Source organism: Aspergillus oryzae, chromosome 3 (genome assembly GCF_000184455.2).
Source record: "Aspergillus oryzae RIB40 DNA, chromosome 3".
Classification (NCBI taxonomy): domain Eukaryota; kingdom Fungi; phylum Ascomycota; class Eurotiomycetes; order Eurotiales; family Aspergillaceae; genus Aspergillus; species Aspergillus oryzae.
The window spans coordinates 1,680,870-1,695,155 of record NC_036437.1 but is presented as its reverse complement, the minus strand read 5'-3'; the positions used below and the strand labels follow the sequence as shown (position 1 = coordinate 1,695,155).

Here is a 14,286-nt window from a genome sequence, read left to right as displayed (position 1 = left end):
AGAGGGCAAGCGGACGGAATATATAGCAAAAATCTGTGCGGAATAACTATATCCCCGCCGCTAAATTGGGCAACAAGCTGGCTGGGGACGGGCAAGCCGATTGGCCGAGGGAAAACGGGAGGCGAGATTCACCGCCTGCCGCAAAAGGCTAACCGTCGTGATTTTCCTTAGGACGTGGAATAACACATCGCAGTTGATTGTTTGCTCCAAGGTCGGGATTGTTTAGGTGGTCCCTATTGTTCTGGTGTCTTGTTCCGTGATTAGTCCATTGGGAACTACCCCTCTTCCGCCTTTCCACCATTATCTTATCCTTTCCCTTCCATTCAGCGGGGCCCATGCATCGCTTCTCTTCTACGCGGTTACCGCCGCTGGTACTAAACTCAGCGAAGAAGCCACCGCTTTCCTTCCCCTCCAGAAGTCCCCTCCTCTTCTCTCGTTCCTTATCTGGCCCCTCTTCCTCTACGACTGCTCCTTCTTCACCCTCCGCCGCCTCATCCCGCTCCGTCAACCGCTTATCCTCCCGCCGTTCTCCCCTTACTCAAATCTCCAAGCGTTACTGCTCCTATCGCAGGATGTGTCGTCGTGCTGATGTGCCTTCGGGCTCGACGAACATCACCCATGGCCGTGAGGTCCTGCCCACCAATGTCAAGCCGGTCCATTATGACCTGACCTTGGAGCCGAATTTCGAGTCCTTCAAATATGAGGGTACCGTTGTGATCGAGTATGTATCCACTTGATATCCATCTGTCCGTGGTTGAAGCTCATGGTTAGCGTAGCCTCCAGGTCACCGAAGATACTACTTCCATTTCCCTCAACTCCAACGAGATCGACATCCACAGTGCCATCGTATCCGCTCAGGGCTCCGTCGTCACCTCCAGCCCGGAGATCTCCGTCAACAAGGATACCCAAGTAGCTACCGTCAAGTTCGCCGAGACGATCCCCGCCGGATCCTCCGCCCAGCTGAAGCTCACCTTCACCGGCATCCTCAATGACAATATGGCTGGCTTCTACCGGTCGTCTTACAAGACGGCAAACGGCGAGACCAAATATCTTGCTTCGACCCAGATGGAGCCCACGGATGCCCGCAGAGCGTTCCCCTGCTTCGACGAGCCAGCCCTCAAGGCCAAGTTCACTGTGACTTTAATCGCTGACAAGAGCATGACCTGCCTGAGCAACATGGACGTTGCTTCGGAGACTGATGCCGAAGGCGGCAAGAAGGTCGTCAAGTTCAACACTTCCCCACTCATGTCCACGTATCTCGTGGCTTTCATTGTCGGTCACCTGAACTACATTGAGACGAAGGACTTCCGTGTCCCCATCCGTGTGTATGCTACGCCGGATCAGGATATTGAGCATGGCCGCTTCTCGTTGGATCTGGCTGCTAAGACACTGGCGTTCTATGAGAAGGCTTTTGATAGCAGTTTCCCTCTCCCTAAGATGGACATGGTCGCCGTGCCGGACTTTAGTGCAGGCGCCATGGAGAACTGGGGTCTGATTACCTATCGTATCGTCGATGTGCTTCTAGACGAGAAGAACAGTGGTGCTTCGCGCAAGGAGCGTATTGCCGAGGTCGTTCAGCACGAGCTGGCTCACCAGTGGTTCGGAAACCTTGTCACCATGGATTTCTGGGATGGCCTTTGGCTCAACGAAGGCTTTGCAACCTGGATGTCGTGGTACTCTTGCAACAGTTTCTTCCCGGAGTGGAAGGTCTGGCAGACTTACGTCATCGACAGCTTGCAGGGCGCGCTTTCCCTCGACTCTCTCCGTAGTAGCCACCCTATTGAAGTGCCTGTCAAGCGTGCCGACGAGATCAACCAGATCTTCGATGCCATTTCCTACATGAAGGGTTCTTCCGTGCTGCGCATGATCTCGAAGTACCTGGGAGAGGACGTTTTCATCCAGGGTGTCCGCAACTACATTAAGAAGCACGCTTATGGAAACACCCAGACTGGTGATCTGTGGGCTGCTCTTGCTGACGCAAGTGGAAAGCCTGTCGAGCAGGTCATGGATATCTGGACTAAGAACGTCGGATTCCCTGTGGTCACTGTGGCCGAGGATGCTGCTAGCTCGTCGATCAAGCTGACCCAGAACCGCTTCTTGCGCACTGGCGATGTTCGCCCAGAAGAGGACACTACTCTGTACCCTGTCATGTTGGGCTTGCGTACAAAGCAGGGTCTTGATGAGAACACCATGTTGACTGAGCGTGAGGGCCAGTTCAAGGTGCCCGACCTTGATTTCTATAAGCTGAACGCCGACCATTCTGCTATCTATCGTACCTCCTACACTCCTGAACGGCTCACTAAGCTTGGTGAGGCGGCCAAGCAGGGCCTGCTGACTGTCGAAGACCGCGCCGGTATGATTGCAGATGCTGGTGCCCTAGCTTCGTCTGGCTACCAGAGCACCTCCGGTTTGCTCTCGCTCCTCAAGGGCTTTGATAACGAGGCTGAGTTTATCGTGTGGAATGAGATCGTGGCCCGCGTTGGTACTCTCCGGGCCGCATGGCTCTTCGAGGATAGCCAAGCTAAGGATGCTTTGAAGGCGTTCCAGCGCGCTTTGGTCAGCTCCAAGACTCACGAGATTGGCTGGGAATTCTCAGAGAAGGATGGCCACATCCTGCAGCAATTCAAGGCGCTTCTGTTTGGCGCTGCCGGCTCGGCCGAGGATCCAGTTGTCGTCAAGGCCGCCCAGGAGATGTTCCAACGCTTTGCCGCGGGCGAAACCAGCGCTATCCATCCGAACATCCGCGGTAGCGTTTTCAGTATCGTTCTGAAGAACGGTGGCGAGAAGGAGTACAATGTCGTGTACGACCGATTCCGCAACGCTCCTACCTCTGATGAGAAGACCACTGCTCTTCGCTGCCTCGGCTCTGCTGAAGACCCGGCCCTCATCCAGCGTACTCTGGGCCTTGCCCTCAGTGATGAAGTTAAGAACCAGGATATCTACATGCCTCTTGGCGGTCTGCGCAACCACACAGCCGGTATTGAGGCTCGCTGGGCCTGGATGAAGAACAACTGGGATGCACTCTACAAGCGTCTGCCTCCGGGACTTGGTATGCTGGGCACTGTTGTTCAGCTCACTACTTCCAGCTTCTGCACCGAGGCGCAGTTGAAGGAGGTGGAGGACTTCTTCAAGGACAAGGATACTAAGGTAAGTTCGATTTGTACATGGAGCCTATTCTGTGTGACTAACATCTATTTAGGGCTTTGACCGTGCCGTTGAGCAGAGTCTCGATGCCATCCGGGCCAAGATCAACTGGATCAACCGTGACCGCACTGATGTAGAATCTTGGCTGAAGTCGAATGGCTATCTCCGCGATGGCAAGCTGTGAGGGATAGCATACTAATAATGAATTTAGTGTGGGATGATGGACATGTTAAGAACTGAGGATCTGGAACAAATCCTTGCATCACGCCCAATCGGGTTAAACGTTTAAAACTCTACGGATCAGATTCCGATGTATACTAGAAAATACCATTCAGCTCTACCGAGTACATATAACGTTGAGTATGCATAATAGGGAATATAATTTGAGAACCAAGCCCTGCCCGATCTCTATGCAGTTATTATGTAATACAGAGAAATGGGAACCTTTATATTTTGATATCATATAGACATTAACACCCGGCATTAGACGATCACCATCCACCCTTTGATCCGAACGCAGAGTTGTCATCATTCTTCTTCGCAAACCCGCGCGTAGGCTTTGATTGTGCGGCTTCATGCTTGCGCAGTTCCTCCGGTAGTCGAGAGATGGATGATTTCATAATCATTTGCTTGAGATCGTACCTGTAAAGCCATTAGCATAACCGCCCGGAACCACCAATATCAATATCAATAGAGGGAGAGAAGGGAAAACATACATAACATCCGTATCTTCGTTACCCAAGAAAGTAATAGCCACACCACTCTTACCCGCACGACCGGTACGACCGATACGATGAGTGTAACTCTCAATAGTAGTCGCCATGTTGAAGTTGATAACCAGACTGACATCAGGAACATCGATACCTCTACCAGCCAGATCGGTAGCCACCAGAACATCCGTTTGGCCGTTCCGTACCGAAGCCAGGGCGGCTTCACGCTGTTCCTGGGTCTTACTACCGTGCAAAGTGACAGAGGAGAAACCCCATTGTTTGATTTCGCGGGCGATAGCATCGCAGTTCCGCTTGATGTTGACGAAAACGATGATCGGCGGTCGGAATTCGCCAGAAGAGAGGATATCGCCCAGACGTTTCTTGCGCTTGTCTTCGCCTGCGATGAACTCGACGCGCTGCTCGACCGTGTCGACGGCTTCACCGGCGCTGCCGATTGTGACGATGGCTGGGCGACGGAGGTATTTGCGGGCGATGCGTTCCACGGCTGTGGGCATTGTCGCTGTGTACATCATTGTTTGACGGTAGCGGTCTTTTGTGCCGATGTGTTGGCTCATGGCCATTGAGTTCTCGGCTTCCTCGGAGTCGGGCTTTTCATTGGAGACTGGGAGGGCGTCGAGGATCTTGTTGACGGGTTCTTCGAACCCTAGGTCGATCATGCGGTCTGCTTCGTCCATGATGACGTAGCAACATTGGCTGAGGACTAGCATGCGGCGTTCGATGCAGTCGACTAGACGACCTGGCGTGGCGATGATGATTTCTGCGCCGTTGCGGAGACTGTAGGCTTGCTCTTCGAAAGAGTGGCCTCCGACTATACTGACGACGTTGAAGCCGAGAGGTTCTGTGAATTTCTTGGCCTCGATCTCGATTTGCTGGGCCAATTCACGGGTCGGGGCAAGGACGATAGCGTAGGGGCCATCGTTCTTTCTCCATTCGAACTCGTCGATACGAGGCAGTTCGGCGATGTAGACTAGCAGGGGGAGGAGGAAGGAGGCCGTCTTACCGGAACCGGTGACGGCGACACCGATGAGATCGCGAGACTGCATGGCAATGGGGATAGCAGCACGTTGAATAGGTGTAGGCTCCTTGTAGCCAACCTTGTTGACGAGTTCCATGAGACGTTTGGGGAGACCAGACTCATCCCACGACCGCATGGGGTTCGGTACACTTCCACCCTTGGTACTGATGTTGAAGTCTTCCTTGAAGATGCGCCAGTCGCGCTCGCGCATGTGCTCCAGTTTCTTCTCGCTCCAGTGCTTGTCAAGCTGGTTGCGGGTGCTCTCTTCTCTCCGCCGACGCTCCATTTCCAGGATCTCTCGGGCCCGAATACCTCCCGCTTCGTGGTCGCGGTCCTCCAGGGCTCTTGCATACTTCTTCGCCACGTTGTCGGCGACATCGTCTCCGAAACCTGCCAGTCGACCACGTCCAAAGAAGTTGGCCTCGTGTCGATGTTGATACAGGGGGTTGTAATCTCCACTTGTGTCTTCTTCTGCATTCCACTCGAAATTGAACTTCCGGTCTGTCGTCCTCTTCCGCTTCTTCTTCGCTGAGAAAGTCGACGTCTGGTCTGCGCCCATATACCTCTGCTTAACCAATGCTACCTGAGCGGCTACTTCATCATCATCGACTGGTCGCTTGTCGCCTTTCGAACTTGCAAGACCGAAAGACATTGACTTCGGTGGTGGAGGCGGCGATAGGTCGCGGTTTTTATTATGGGAATGAGAATTGCGCATAGCAGCTGGTGCGGTAGGAGTGTCTGAGCTCCTCATAGCCCGGGGGCCGGTTGGTATAGTCCTTCCATCGCTGTGATTGACTTCAGAGCTAACTGAAGGTGACTGAGTCGCACTCCTGTCGACACCATTTGATGCCTTTAGCCTTCGCTCTGCTTCGACTTCCTTTGCTCGTTTTTCGAGGGCGATTCGTTCTCTTTCGGCTCTCGATAAGAATTTCGGCTATATACAAACGCTCCCATTAGCCATGTACATTCAGATACAGCTCCCAGAGCCAACCAGTAGAGTTGACATCATATGCTAAGCTCTAAGAAAACAAGAGAGGGAAAACATACCCTAGCAGCTGCCGCATCAGCTTCCCTCTTTTTGCGAACCAGTTCCTCTACACTAAGCGGTGTAGCTGCCGGCTTCTTCGCGCCCCATCCCACCTTCTTCTTCTTCGGTTCAGGTGGCGGAGGCGCAGGAGGAAGGTCTTCGGGCGGAGGTGGAGGAGCAACGACCTCTGGCGGCGGAGGAGGGGCGACGGATTCTTCTGGGGGAGGCGGAGGGGGTGTAGGAGGTCGCTCGACGGGTTCGGGAGGTGGTTGTGGAGGAGGCACCTCTGGCGAACCGTTCATCACGATATCGTCCATGATGGCGAATGCAAATAGTGACTGAAAGTTGTTTCGGAATCACCAATGGATGACCATGCCGCGGCTTCTAGAATTTGTAAGGCCGGGCGGTGTCGCGCAGTCACGTGTGAGATTAGCCCCAGGATATGGCTTTATTTGAGTCGGAGTGGTTGGAATAGATGCTCTGCAGCCTTAAGTGAAGCTGTTTCTCTTTCTATAGCTTTATGGGCTAGTACATATTACGGTAGATGCATGCATCTCATTTTGATAGAGACTATAAATATACTGCCACTACTACAAGGCGGTGCTAGATATTGGCCAATTAGAAGGATGAGGGAATACTGATATGTGATCTGCGAGGACGACAGTTTGTCTTCCGTGGGCGCCTATTGCAAATATTTATGATTATATTCCTTACAAGAATCAATCCTGGACGTATCTGAAGTAGGTATTGATAGATGATGAGCAACGAACAAGAGATACCAGGTGGTTTCGAAAATACAGACACCCATGACCATGCCTTATTAGCGCCAGGAGAGAGTAATGCCGTTCAAAAGGTCAACAATAATGGAAAACAGTCAGACGTCAAGTGGAAGCAGGCTTCCAAGATAGTAGACGAGCAACTTATGCCTGATCTTTCTAATGAGGATCTATGGTTGCTTGTTCGGAGGTTTAACAAGGTATGTTAAGCTTATCCCATCTAGAGGAACTATACATCATTCTAATGACCTCTCGAGTAGCAAATACATCATGTTAAAGCTATACAAGGCCCTCCCCAAGACGAGCTAGACCTCAACCGGGCAGACGAGGAACAATTTCCCCCAGAAAAGCTGCGGGCAACTACTGAACGGTTCTACACTTCTGTGGTTGTAGGATTGGTTAATATCTTCAGTCACGTCACTAGACTGCAGTCATGGAAAGAGCCTAGACGTACAACAGCTTTCTGCATAGTTAGTTACAATATTTTGTGTTGAACATGCAGCATTAGTATCAAGCTAACTTGTTTAGACTTACTTTGTTGCATGGTTTTTGGATCTTCTTATTCCTGTGACCACCGGTGTTCTTGTTGCGTTGATTCTGTTCCCATCCACACGGTCCCTGCTCTTCCCTCCTAGAATCACTTCAGGGGATGGCTCAGATGCTGGTAGTGTGGAGCAGTCTACGCGTGATAGTATTACCAATTCCCCAGAAACATACAAAGGCGAAGCAGCAGAGCAGGAGGCCTCCAACTTGGTCAACGATATCGCTAATATCGCTATGGAAAGTGCACGAGGCAAATACGGCCAATCAGTGATTGATGGTGATGATGCTGAGGGCTCATCTGAGCCTGAACCAGTCGATGTCGGGGCAATCACTGCAGATGTGCAAGCTGAGAATGCACCAGTCGAAGATAAAACCAAAAAGCCTATGAAGAAGAAGATATCAAAGGCTACGAACCAGACAATGCGTATACTTGGCGATATCACAGATATATATGAGCAATTTTCAAAGTTAGTACTTACCCCAAACGCAAACTAAACATTGTCTCTGACCAAGGCCCGAATAGTATTTTATCCCCCACCCCACCATTCCTTGCCATAGCACCCCGCCTGCAACTGGTGGGGATGTTGATATCTATAGCTCTGATATCCCTTGTCACATCGAGTCATTTTATGATCAAGTCTGGCAGCTTTCTCTTGGGACTGGCCGTCTTTGGTGACCCTGTCCTGCAACGCACTATAGCCTTCTTGAACGACAAGGTTGCAAACTGGAAAGAGTATCTAGACTTACAAAAGTAATTCCCCTGCAAGCAGAGGAACATTATATATGCTAACTAGACACTAGTACACTTCTAAAAGGCGTTCCCACAAACGCCCAACTCACCCTAGCCCTTCTTCGTCTTGGTGAAATCAACTCCACACCGTTGCCTCCACCCCCAACCTCACACAACAATGAACCATTATGGCCTATTCGCAAACCTTTCGGTAGTATAACTTCTGGCAAAAACAAAGATGAACCCTCTTCAGCTCTCATATCGCAAACCCCAAGCCCCAAACTAGAACTTTCCAAAGCAGAAGCCCGCAAGAAAAAATGGTCCAAGATTCTCAAGTTCATCGGCCGAACAATCGCAACAGCAATGAAAGGGCACATCGCATTCGACCGCGCAATGAGAATTACAGAATCAGCAAACACGAAGAACCTAATTGGTCTGTTAAGCCGACGAGGCTGGATCACGGCACCACCTGTCGGGCCTCTCAAATTCGAGGCAAAGTTTGAGCGCAAGCGAGGTACAGTGGTCATCGACTCGTCGCAGGAACAGCCCGTACTCTATTTCACGACTTGTCAGTCTGCTAAACTGGATGATTTGCGACTGGAGAATCAGAAGAAGAGTGCCGTTTTGTTTCAGATTCCTATCAATGAGATCAAGGAACTGAAGAAGACGGAGGGGCTGGGTTGGAAGGGGAAGCTGATTGTTGAGTTGACGGCCGGGACCAAGGATTCCATTGATGGGTTGGTGATTTCGAGGATGGAGCCTCAATATCAATCTTATCATGTTACTGGTATGCGGGGAAGGAATCAGTTATTTAATCGACTGATTGCTATGGATGCGCAATTTTGGGAGAGTCATTGAGTTAGATGTTTTCTTTGTATATCTATATGTAGTTGCCATAGTAGTTAGAACCTGCTTTGTTTATTTGGATAGTTTCGCGCTAGACTTTGTTTCTAGGTAGTTAACAAGTGAGAACATGAACTCCTAACAGTATATAGACGCTTGAATGCATTCTCTCATTCGTAGGAAGCCTTTGGAGAGCCACCTATATTATGGCTGTGGCTTCGATAGGCCATCTATTGGACAGCTTGTTCGTTTCATTGATACTCATATGTTTTCATTATTGATTTTAATATCTGGACTATATCTCCTCGATGACTACAACTCAGTTTTGCCGAAGGTATCTATTCTTATCTTTTTTATTGACGTCCGTATATACTTCTCAAAGGAGAGCTGGATTTCATTGTAGATCATGATCTTATGTATACATACTATGCGCTCAAAAACAAATTTCGTGATTGCATACTTCGTGGAAACTGCAATGACGGAGAGAAAGTAACATGAGCTGGGAACAACAAGTTCTGGTAGTACAAAAGCCAGAGTGGTCTTTATTTGGAGAACATCATCAACCGTGGAGTCTGCCAAAGGCACATAACGCCAAACTGCATGCTGAGGCTAACGGCAACAAGGTGTATTATGAGAAACATTGTTTGCATGCCGATGCTTTGAGTTCGTAGGTTTAACGCTGCTAGCAGTAGCAAAGGGTAAAACATCCAGGGATTCACTGCGAGAGGGCTGCAGGGCTGGAACGCTGAAACAACCTTGAGAAGAAAAAAACCCAATTGGATCGTAGGTAGCGGGATCTGCAAATCAGGAAGTGTGCTTGATGAGAATGGAAAAATCCTGGTCAGGGACGATCCGCTAGAAGGTGGAGGGAGTAAATGTTGGAGAGGTTCACGATTCTCATGCACTGCAGAGGGCTCATTCTGGGCCGAGGGGAGAGACGGAGTGTTGGAATACCTCCCCCGAATGATCATATCTCTTTCGGGGCCTAGCGACATTCTCCGTTCGTCGTGAGGGCCCAGATCGTCGACAAAGGCCATCGGTCCGCCCCCATTGGACTCGTAGGCGGGATTGCGGCGGAGAGCCACCGGACTTCGTGAAAAAGGTTTTTTTGGAGATGTAGGCGGTCTGGAGAAAGAAGCAGCTGTTGAGTTTTCAGCAAATTGCATCCTGGAACCGGAATGCCCGTCAGAACTCGAAGAGCCAGTCCTTCTGGATCGTATGTTCTCATTCACACTAGCCCCAGCCTGGAGACCGTTCAGAACGTCGTCTGCAGATGGTCGGCGGTCAGGGTTCACAGATAATAGCCGTTCGAGGAAGGTATAAAGTTGCTCAGGCAATTCAGGTCTCATCCTGCGAGCATCATCAAAACCCGCCCACTGGCTGATCTCTTCCCGGAGTCGATCAAGATCTTCCCTCTCCTCATGGATTAGGTCAGCATTGCTGTAAGGAAGCTGCGCAAAACATAAAAAGTAGAGAATCATTCCCAAAGAGAATATGTCCGATTTGAACGTGAAGTTTCCAAACGGTCCTCCGGGGTATTCACGGCGCAACACTTCAGGTGCGCAATACGACACAGTCCCGGTCGCCCCGGTAGACAGCCGGATCGAATTCTGAGCCTGAACTTCACCGAAGTCGCTGACCAATACGCGTATACCATCACTTGTTTTGTGCAGTAAGCAGTTGTTTGGTTTAAGGTCACGGTGAATGTAGCCATTGGCATGGAGATAACGTAGACCGGATGTGATATCTTTGAAAAAAGAATATATTTCCTCGAAGTGGAGTTTGCGAGGTTCGTTGGCATCAGAACGAGGATCCGGCTCACCTCGGGACCTCCTCCTAAGACGCTCTTTCAATTGCTGGGCGGTTGTAGACGTCTGTACCGACCCACAGATGTAGTTATGCAGGTCACCTGCATTGCAATATTGCTGTAGGATGAAGGCGCAGGGTACACTTGGCCCAAAAGTGCTGATCTTCGCATCTTCAAGCCATACGTGACGGTAGGAGACCAGGTTCTGATGTGTGAGATGTTGCAGCAATTGAACTTCCCCCAGGACTTTCTCAAGCCACTCGTGGTCATCTCCGACGGGCACGCGCTTGCAAGCGTAGTGCCCCAGCGACACCCCGTCTAACACATGTTTCACGAGCAATACAACGCCTTTTCCACCTTTGCCTAGTATACCCTCCTCAACAAAGAACTTCTTGAAGTAATTGGGTGTGAAAGCCGCCGACGATATACCCTGGGATGCGGACGTTCCGCCGCTTGGTTCACTGGTGGGGCCGTCTGGAAGAGCTGGCTGAACGAGGCGTCGGTGAGGGGACGATGAAGTTGACGAAGTCGCAGAGCTAGGTAAGCTTCTATGAAGCATGCGAAAATAATTGGGATTGATAAATTCGGGCTGTCCTCCTGAACTTGTATGGTGACCTTCTTGTCCCCCGCCGTTGTTATGCAGCGGACGATGGCAATAGGGACAGTCAGTCAAGTCAATGTCAGCATTGCTCTCGGTAGCATTTCGGAGAACAAGCTGCTGAGAGTCACGATCAAAGACCACGACTGAGTCATTATGGCGTCTGCCACACAATGACCGTTAGAACCATGTTTACCAGTTAGGACCAAGCCACCTTACAGTACGACATCAAGGTTAGAAGATCCGTAGGGTACAATGGACATGCCGTCGTCCGCCATGTTTAAAGGAAGACACGCGCATCTCAAGAATTAGGGGAACAAGAGAATATCATTCTCGAAGAGAAGTTATTTTTCTTTTTTTTTTTTTAAAGAAAAAAAGTAAGATAAGCAAAAAGGTTCTTTTGGTGCACCCAGAAGAGCTATGATGAAAGCGAGGCTGGGGTGGCCCCACGTGAGCTACGGCGGTGAAGCACTAGCGCATAAACAATAACCATAATTCAAGTACTACTGCAGAACGTATGCACGTCTCGTACCATTTCATATCATAATTGATTGTTTTCAAAGCTATGTGGGTATCTATAATGAGTTGTAATGGTGTACATTACCAAGAAAAAGCAATAATGCTTTCAATGCAACCATTGTGGCAGAATATCGCCCAGGTAGTAGGTCCAGCCATGTCGTGTAAACGACGACAGGATGAATTGACACCGACTTTCAGGGTTCTCGACTCAAAGACCTGCGCCCATGCTCGTCTGGGATGGTCGGTGTGGTCTTACCCTGCTTGAGAAGCGGCGTAGGTTCGGATATGCTCCGACAGGGGGGTTGCTGAAGAGTGGATCAGCGGCAGCCTGTAGCCTGTGTTTTGACGGCTTGGTTTCGTGAAATAGTAGGAGCCAACAATGGCTCAGTCATTTTCCTCTCCACTTTCCTCATCACTGACTTCAAGGTTTGCGATGGAGTCATTGTCATCATCATCACTGTCACCGAAGCCCTCAAACTCTCCATCAGAAGTGGAACCAGATTTCGCTTCATTCTTCTCTGTTTCTTCTGAAACTGCGTCAAGCTTCCGCTTTCGACCCATTTCACCGAGTCGGCCTTCACGGCCGTTAACCTTTTCACCCTCCTCACCGGGTGTGTGAGGTGGTGGAGTAAACCATGGGATCTTGCCTCTGAGGAAATCATTGATCACCATCTTGGCAACACCATCAAGGTCAGGCTCTCCTCCACGGAGTAGCCTTCCACCCTTACGTGCAAGAACAGCCAAGAACTCCAGAGGATCATCAGAGCCCTTCACTCCGTAAGTACGTTCAAGGTGTCTGGGCTGAACCCGTTTGAGAACAGCAGGGATGTACTGTTCGGGATTCTCTACATTCTCGACACGACAGACACCACGAAGCAAAATATCTTCGGGCGTGTCATTTTGGTTGGGTGGGACCACACCGGGACAGTCGATGAGGTAGATCCTCTTCATCAGAGTGATATACTGCCAGACCTTGGTCTCACCGGGAATGGGGGCCACAGTGCACACCTTCTTTTTGCGCAAGGTGTTGATGATAGAGGATTTACCCGTGTTCGGATAGCCAATGAATCCTACAGAGATCTGCTTCCGTTCCGAGTGAAGAGAGGAAAACTGTCTCAGGAGTTGGATCAAAGAACCTTTACCGAATGAGTTATTGATCGAGGCATGGAAAGCCAGCGTCGGATGGTCTTTAGACAAGTGTCGTACCCAGGCGGCCTGGTATTTTCGTTAGCATTCGAGCACCAGTAAACATGAGAGTTAAAACAGAGCAAAAATGGTTCAACAATAGAATGTGTGTAACGTTACTAAGAGACCTGCTACGAAGCAGCCGGATGGCCGAAGCAGGACTCAACTCAAAAACGGAGCACAGCTCAGCCCTTACGACAGGCTTTCAAAACGAAAACCCATCAGCCTAGCTTCAGAAAGAAGGTCGGCGCGGGCCAGCGTCAATCTACCAAAGCTGTAACAGACAGACTTCCATGGAGAATAGCACGACACGTAGTCGCTGGAAGAAGCCTTGACTTAGCAATGGCACAGGCATCGTGGCCTGATTGAAGGAAAAGGCATGCGAAAGGAACAAGACATAGAAAGAAAGAAAGAAAAAAAAGACATAAGAGGGGAAGCGTGAGAAACTTACCGCTACACCTGTTGGGACAAGGTCACACTTATTGAGCACGAAGATCAAGTGCTTGTGAGGTGCCTCTTCACGGATGTACTTTTCAATACCCCTACACCGTGTACCTTCAGGGTCACGGGCATCAATGACGTGGATGATAACGTCCGAAGAATCAATGACTTTGTAAAGCTCGTTCCAAATCCGCTTACTTTGACCCTTGGAGAAGACCGACTCAACTGCAGTGGCCGTTGTGGTATGCGCATCGTCTTGCGCAGCAGAAACATCTCCAGAGACGGCGAGCGAACCATCGGCATGAGTCTGATGATCTGACTTCTCAACATAGGCATCATGCATCTTGGCCGTCTCGCCAGCCAAGTCTTCCAGTGATCCAACACCCAGCTTAACACGTTTCCTCTGAGCCTTGGGCCCAAATGTATCGCTATATGGGTTGGTCTCAATGGCCATCTTCGCTTGATGCTGTTTCAGCCCATTCACACCTTGACCGTCTCTGATCAGGCTCATGGGAAGCTTGTTGGTCTTGAGGAGAACTTGATAGGGGTCCGAAGCACGCTCAGCAACCGCCTCACGGAACGAGGACAGCGCCTCCTGGGAGATCACTCTTGTGTTTCCAAACCATTTGCGGTTGGGTTCTATCCTGGCAACGGGTGCCTCTCTAGACTGATACGAAGCGGCCACAGTGATGTTACCTTCAGCGTCACGCCGAGGTTTACCATCCTTGTACATATTCAGCCTCTTCACCTTCTTCGCATCTCTTCACCAAGTCAGCCGACGAACAAATCACTAGGTTAAGTGGGATAGCTGACCTGTAAAAGTTTTCACCCTTGACCCTGACATTACCCATGCCATCTCCAACCTTCCCCTGCCGCTCCCGGCGAGTAGCCTCTTTCTTTCCTGTACCCATGACGAATCCTAGTCCC

The 14,286-nt window shown here is 50.3% G+C and overlaps 5 protein-coding genes across 5 annotated transcripts; 2 read left to right on the top strand and 3 right to left on the bottom strand.

Moving 5' to 3' along the window:
• Positions 1 to 572: 572 nt before the first annotated feature.
• On the top strand, positions 573 to 3,328 carry AO090023000645 (M1 family metallopeptidase; the record flags this gene model as incomplete). Its single annotated transcript, XM_001821116.3, has 3 exons — positions 573 to 721; positions 777 to 3,147; positions 3,200 to 3,328. The coding sequence occupies 3 exons, from the start codon at positions 573 to 575 to the stop codon at positions 3,326 to 3,328; spliced, it is 2,649 nt and encodes an 882-aa protein (XP_001821168.1).
• Positions 3,329 to 3,635: 307 nt separating this feature from the next.
• Positions 3,636 to 6,234, bottom strand: prp28 (mRNA splicing protein PRP28; the record flags this gene model as incomplete). Its single annotated transcript, XM_001821115.3, has 3 exons — positions 3,636 to 3,786; positions 3,861 to 5,824; positions 5,938 to 6,234. 3 exons carry the CDS (start codon positions 6,232 to 6,234, stop codon positions 3,636 to 3,638), a joined length of 2,412 nt encoding a protein of 803 aa, XP_001821167.1.
• Positions 6,235 to 6,674: 440 nt separating this feature from the next.
• AO090023000643 (uncharacterized protein) lies at positions 6,675 to 8,824 on the top strand (the record flags this gene model as incomplete). Its single annotated transcript, XM_001821114.1, has 5 exons — positions 6,675 to 6,893; positions 6,954 to 7,163; positions 7,222 to 7,703; positions 7,760 to 7,987; positions 8,038 to 8,824. 5 exons carry the CDS (start codon positions 6,675 to 6,677, stop codon positions 8,822 to 8,824), a joined length of 1,926 nt encoding a protein of 641 aa, XP_001821166.1.
• Positions 8,825 to 9,351: 527 nt separating this feature from the next.
• Positions 9,352 to 11,492, bottom strand: AO090023000642 (protein kinase IKS1; the record flags this gene model as incomplete). The annotated part of the gene is made up of 2 exons (XM_001821113.3): positions 9,352 to 11,377; positions 11,434 to 11,492. 2 exons carry the CDS (start codon positions 11,490 to 11,492, stop codon positions 9,352 to 9,354), a joined length of 2,085 nt encoding a protein of 694 aa, XP_001821165.1.
• A 625-nt stretch (positions 11,493 to 12,117) lies between these two features.
• AO090023000641 (putative GTPase NOG2) lies at positions 12,118 to 14,270 on the bottom strand (the record flags this gene model as incomplete). Its single annotated transcript, XM_001821112.3, has 3 exons — positions 12,118 to 12,948; positions 13,370 to 14,120; positions 14,173 to 14,270. The coding sequence occupies 3 exons, from the start codon at positions 14,268 to 14,270 to the stop codon at positions 12,118 to 12,120; spliced, it is 1,680 nt and encodes a 559-aa protein (XP_001821164.1).
• Positions 14,271 to 14,286: the final 16 nt, after the last annotated feature.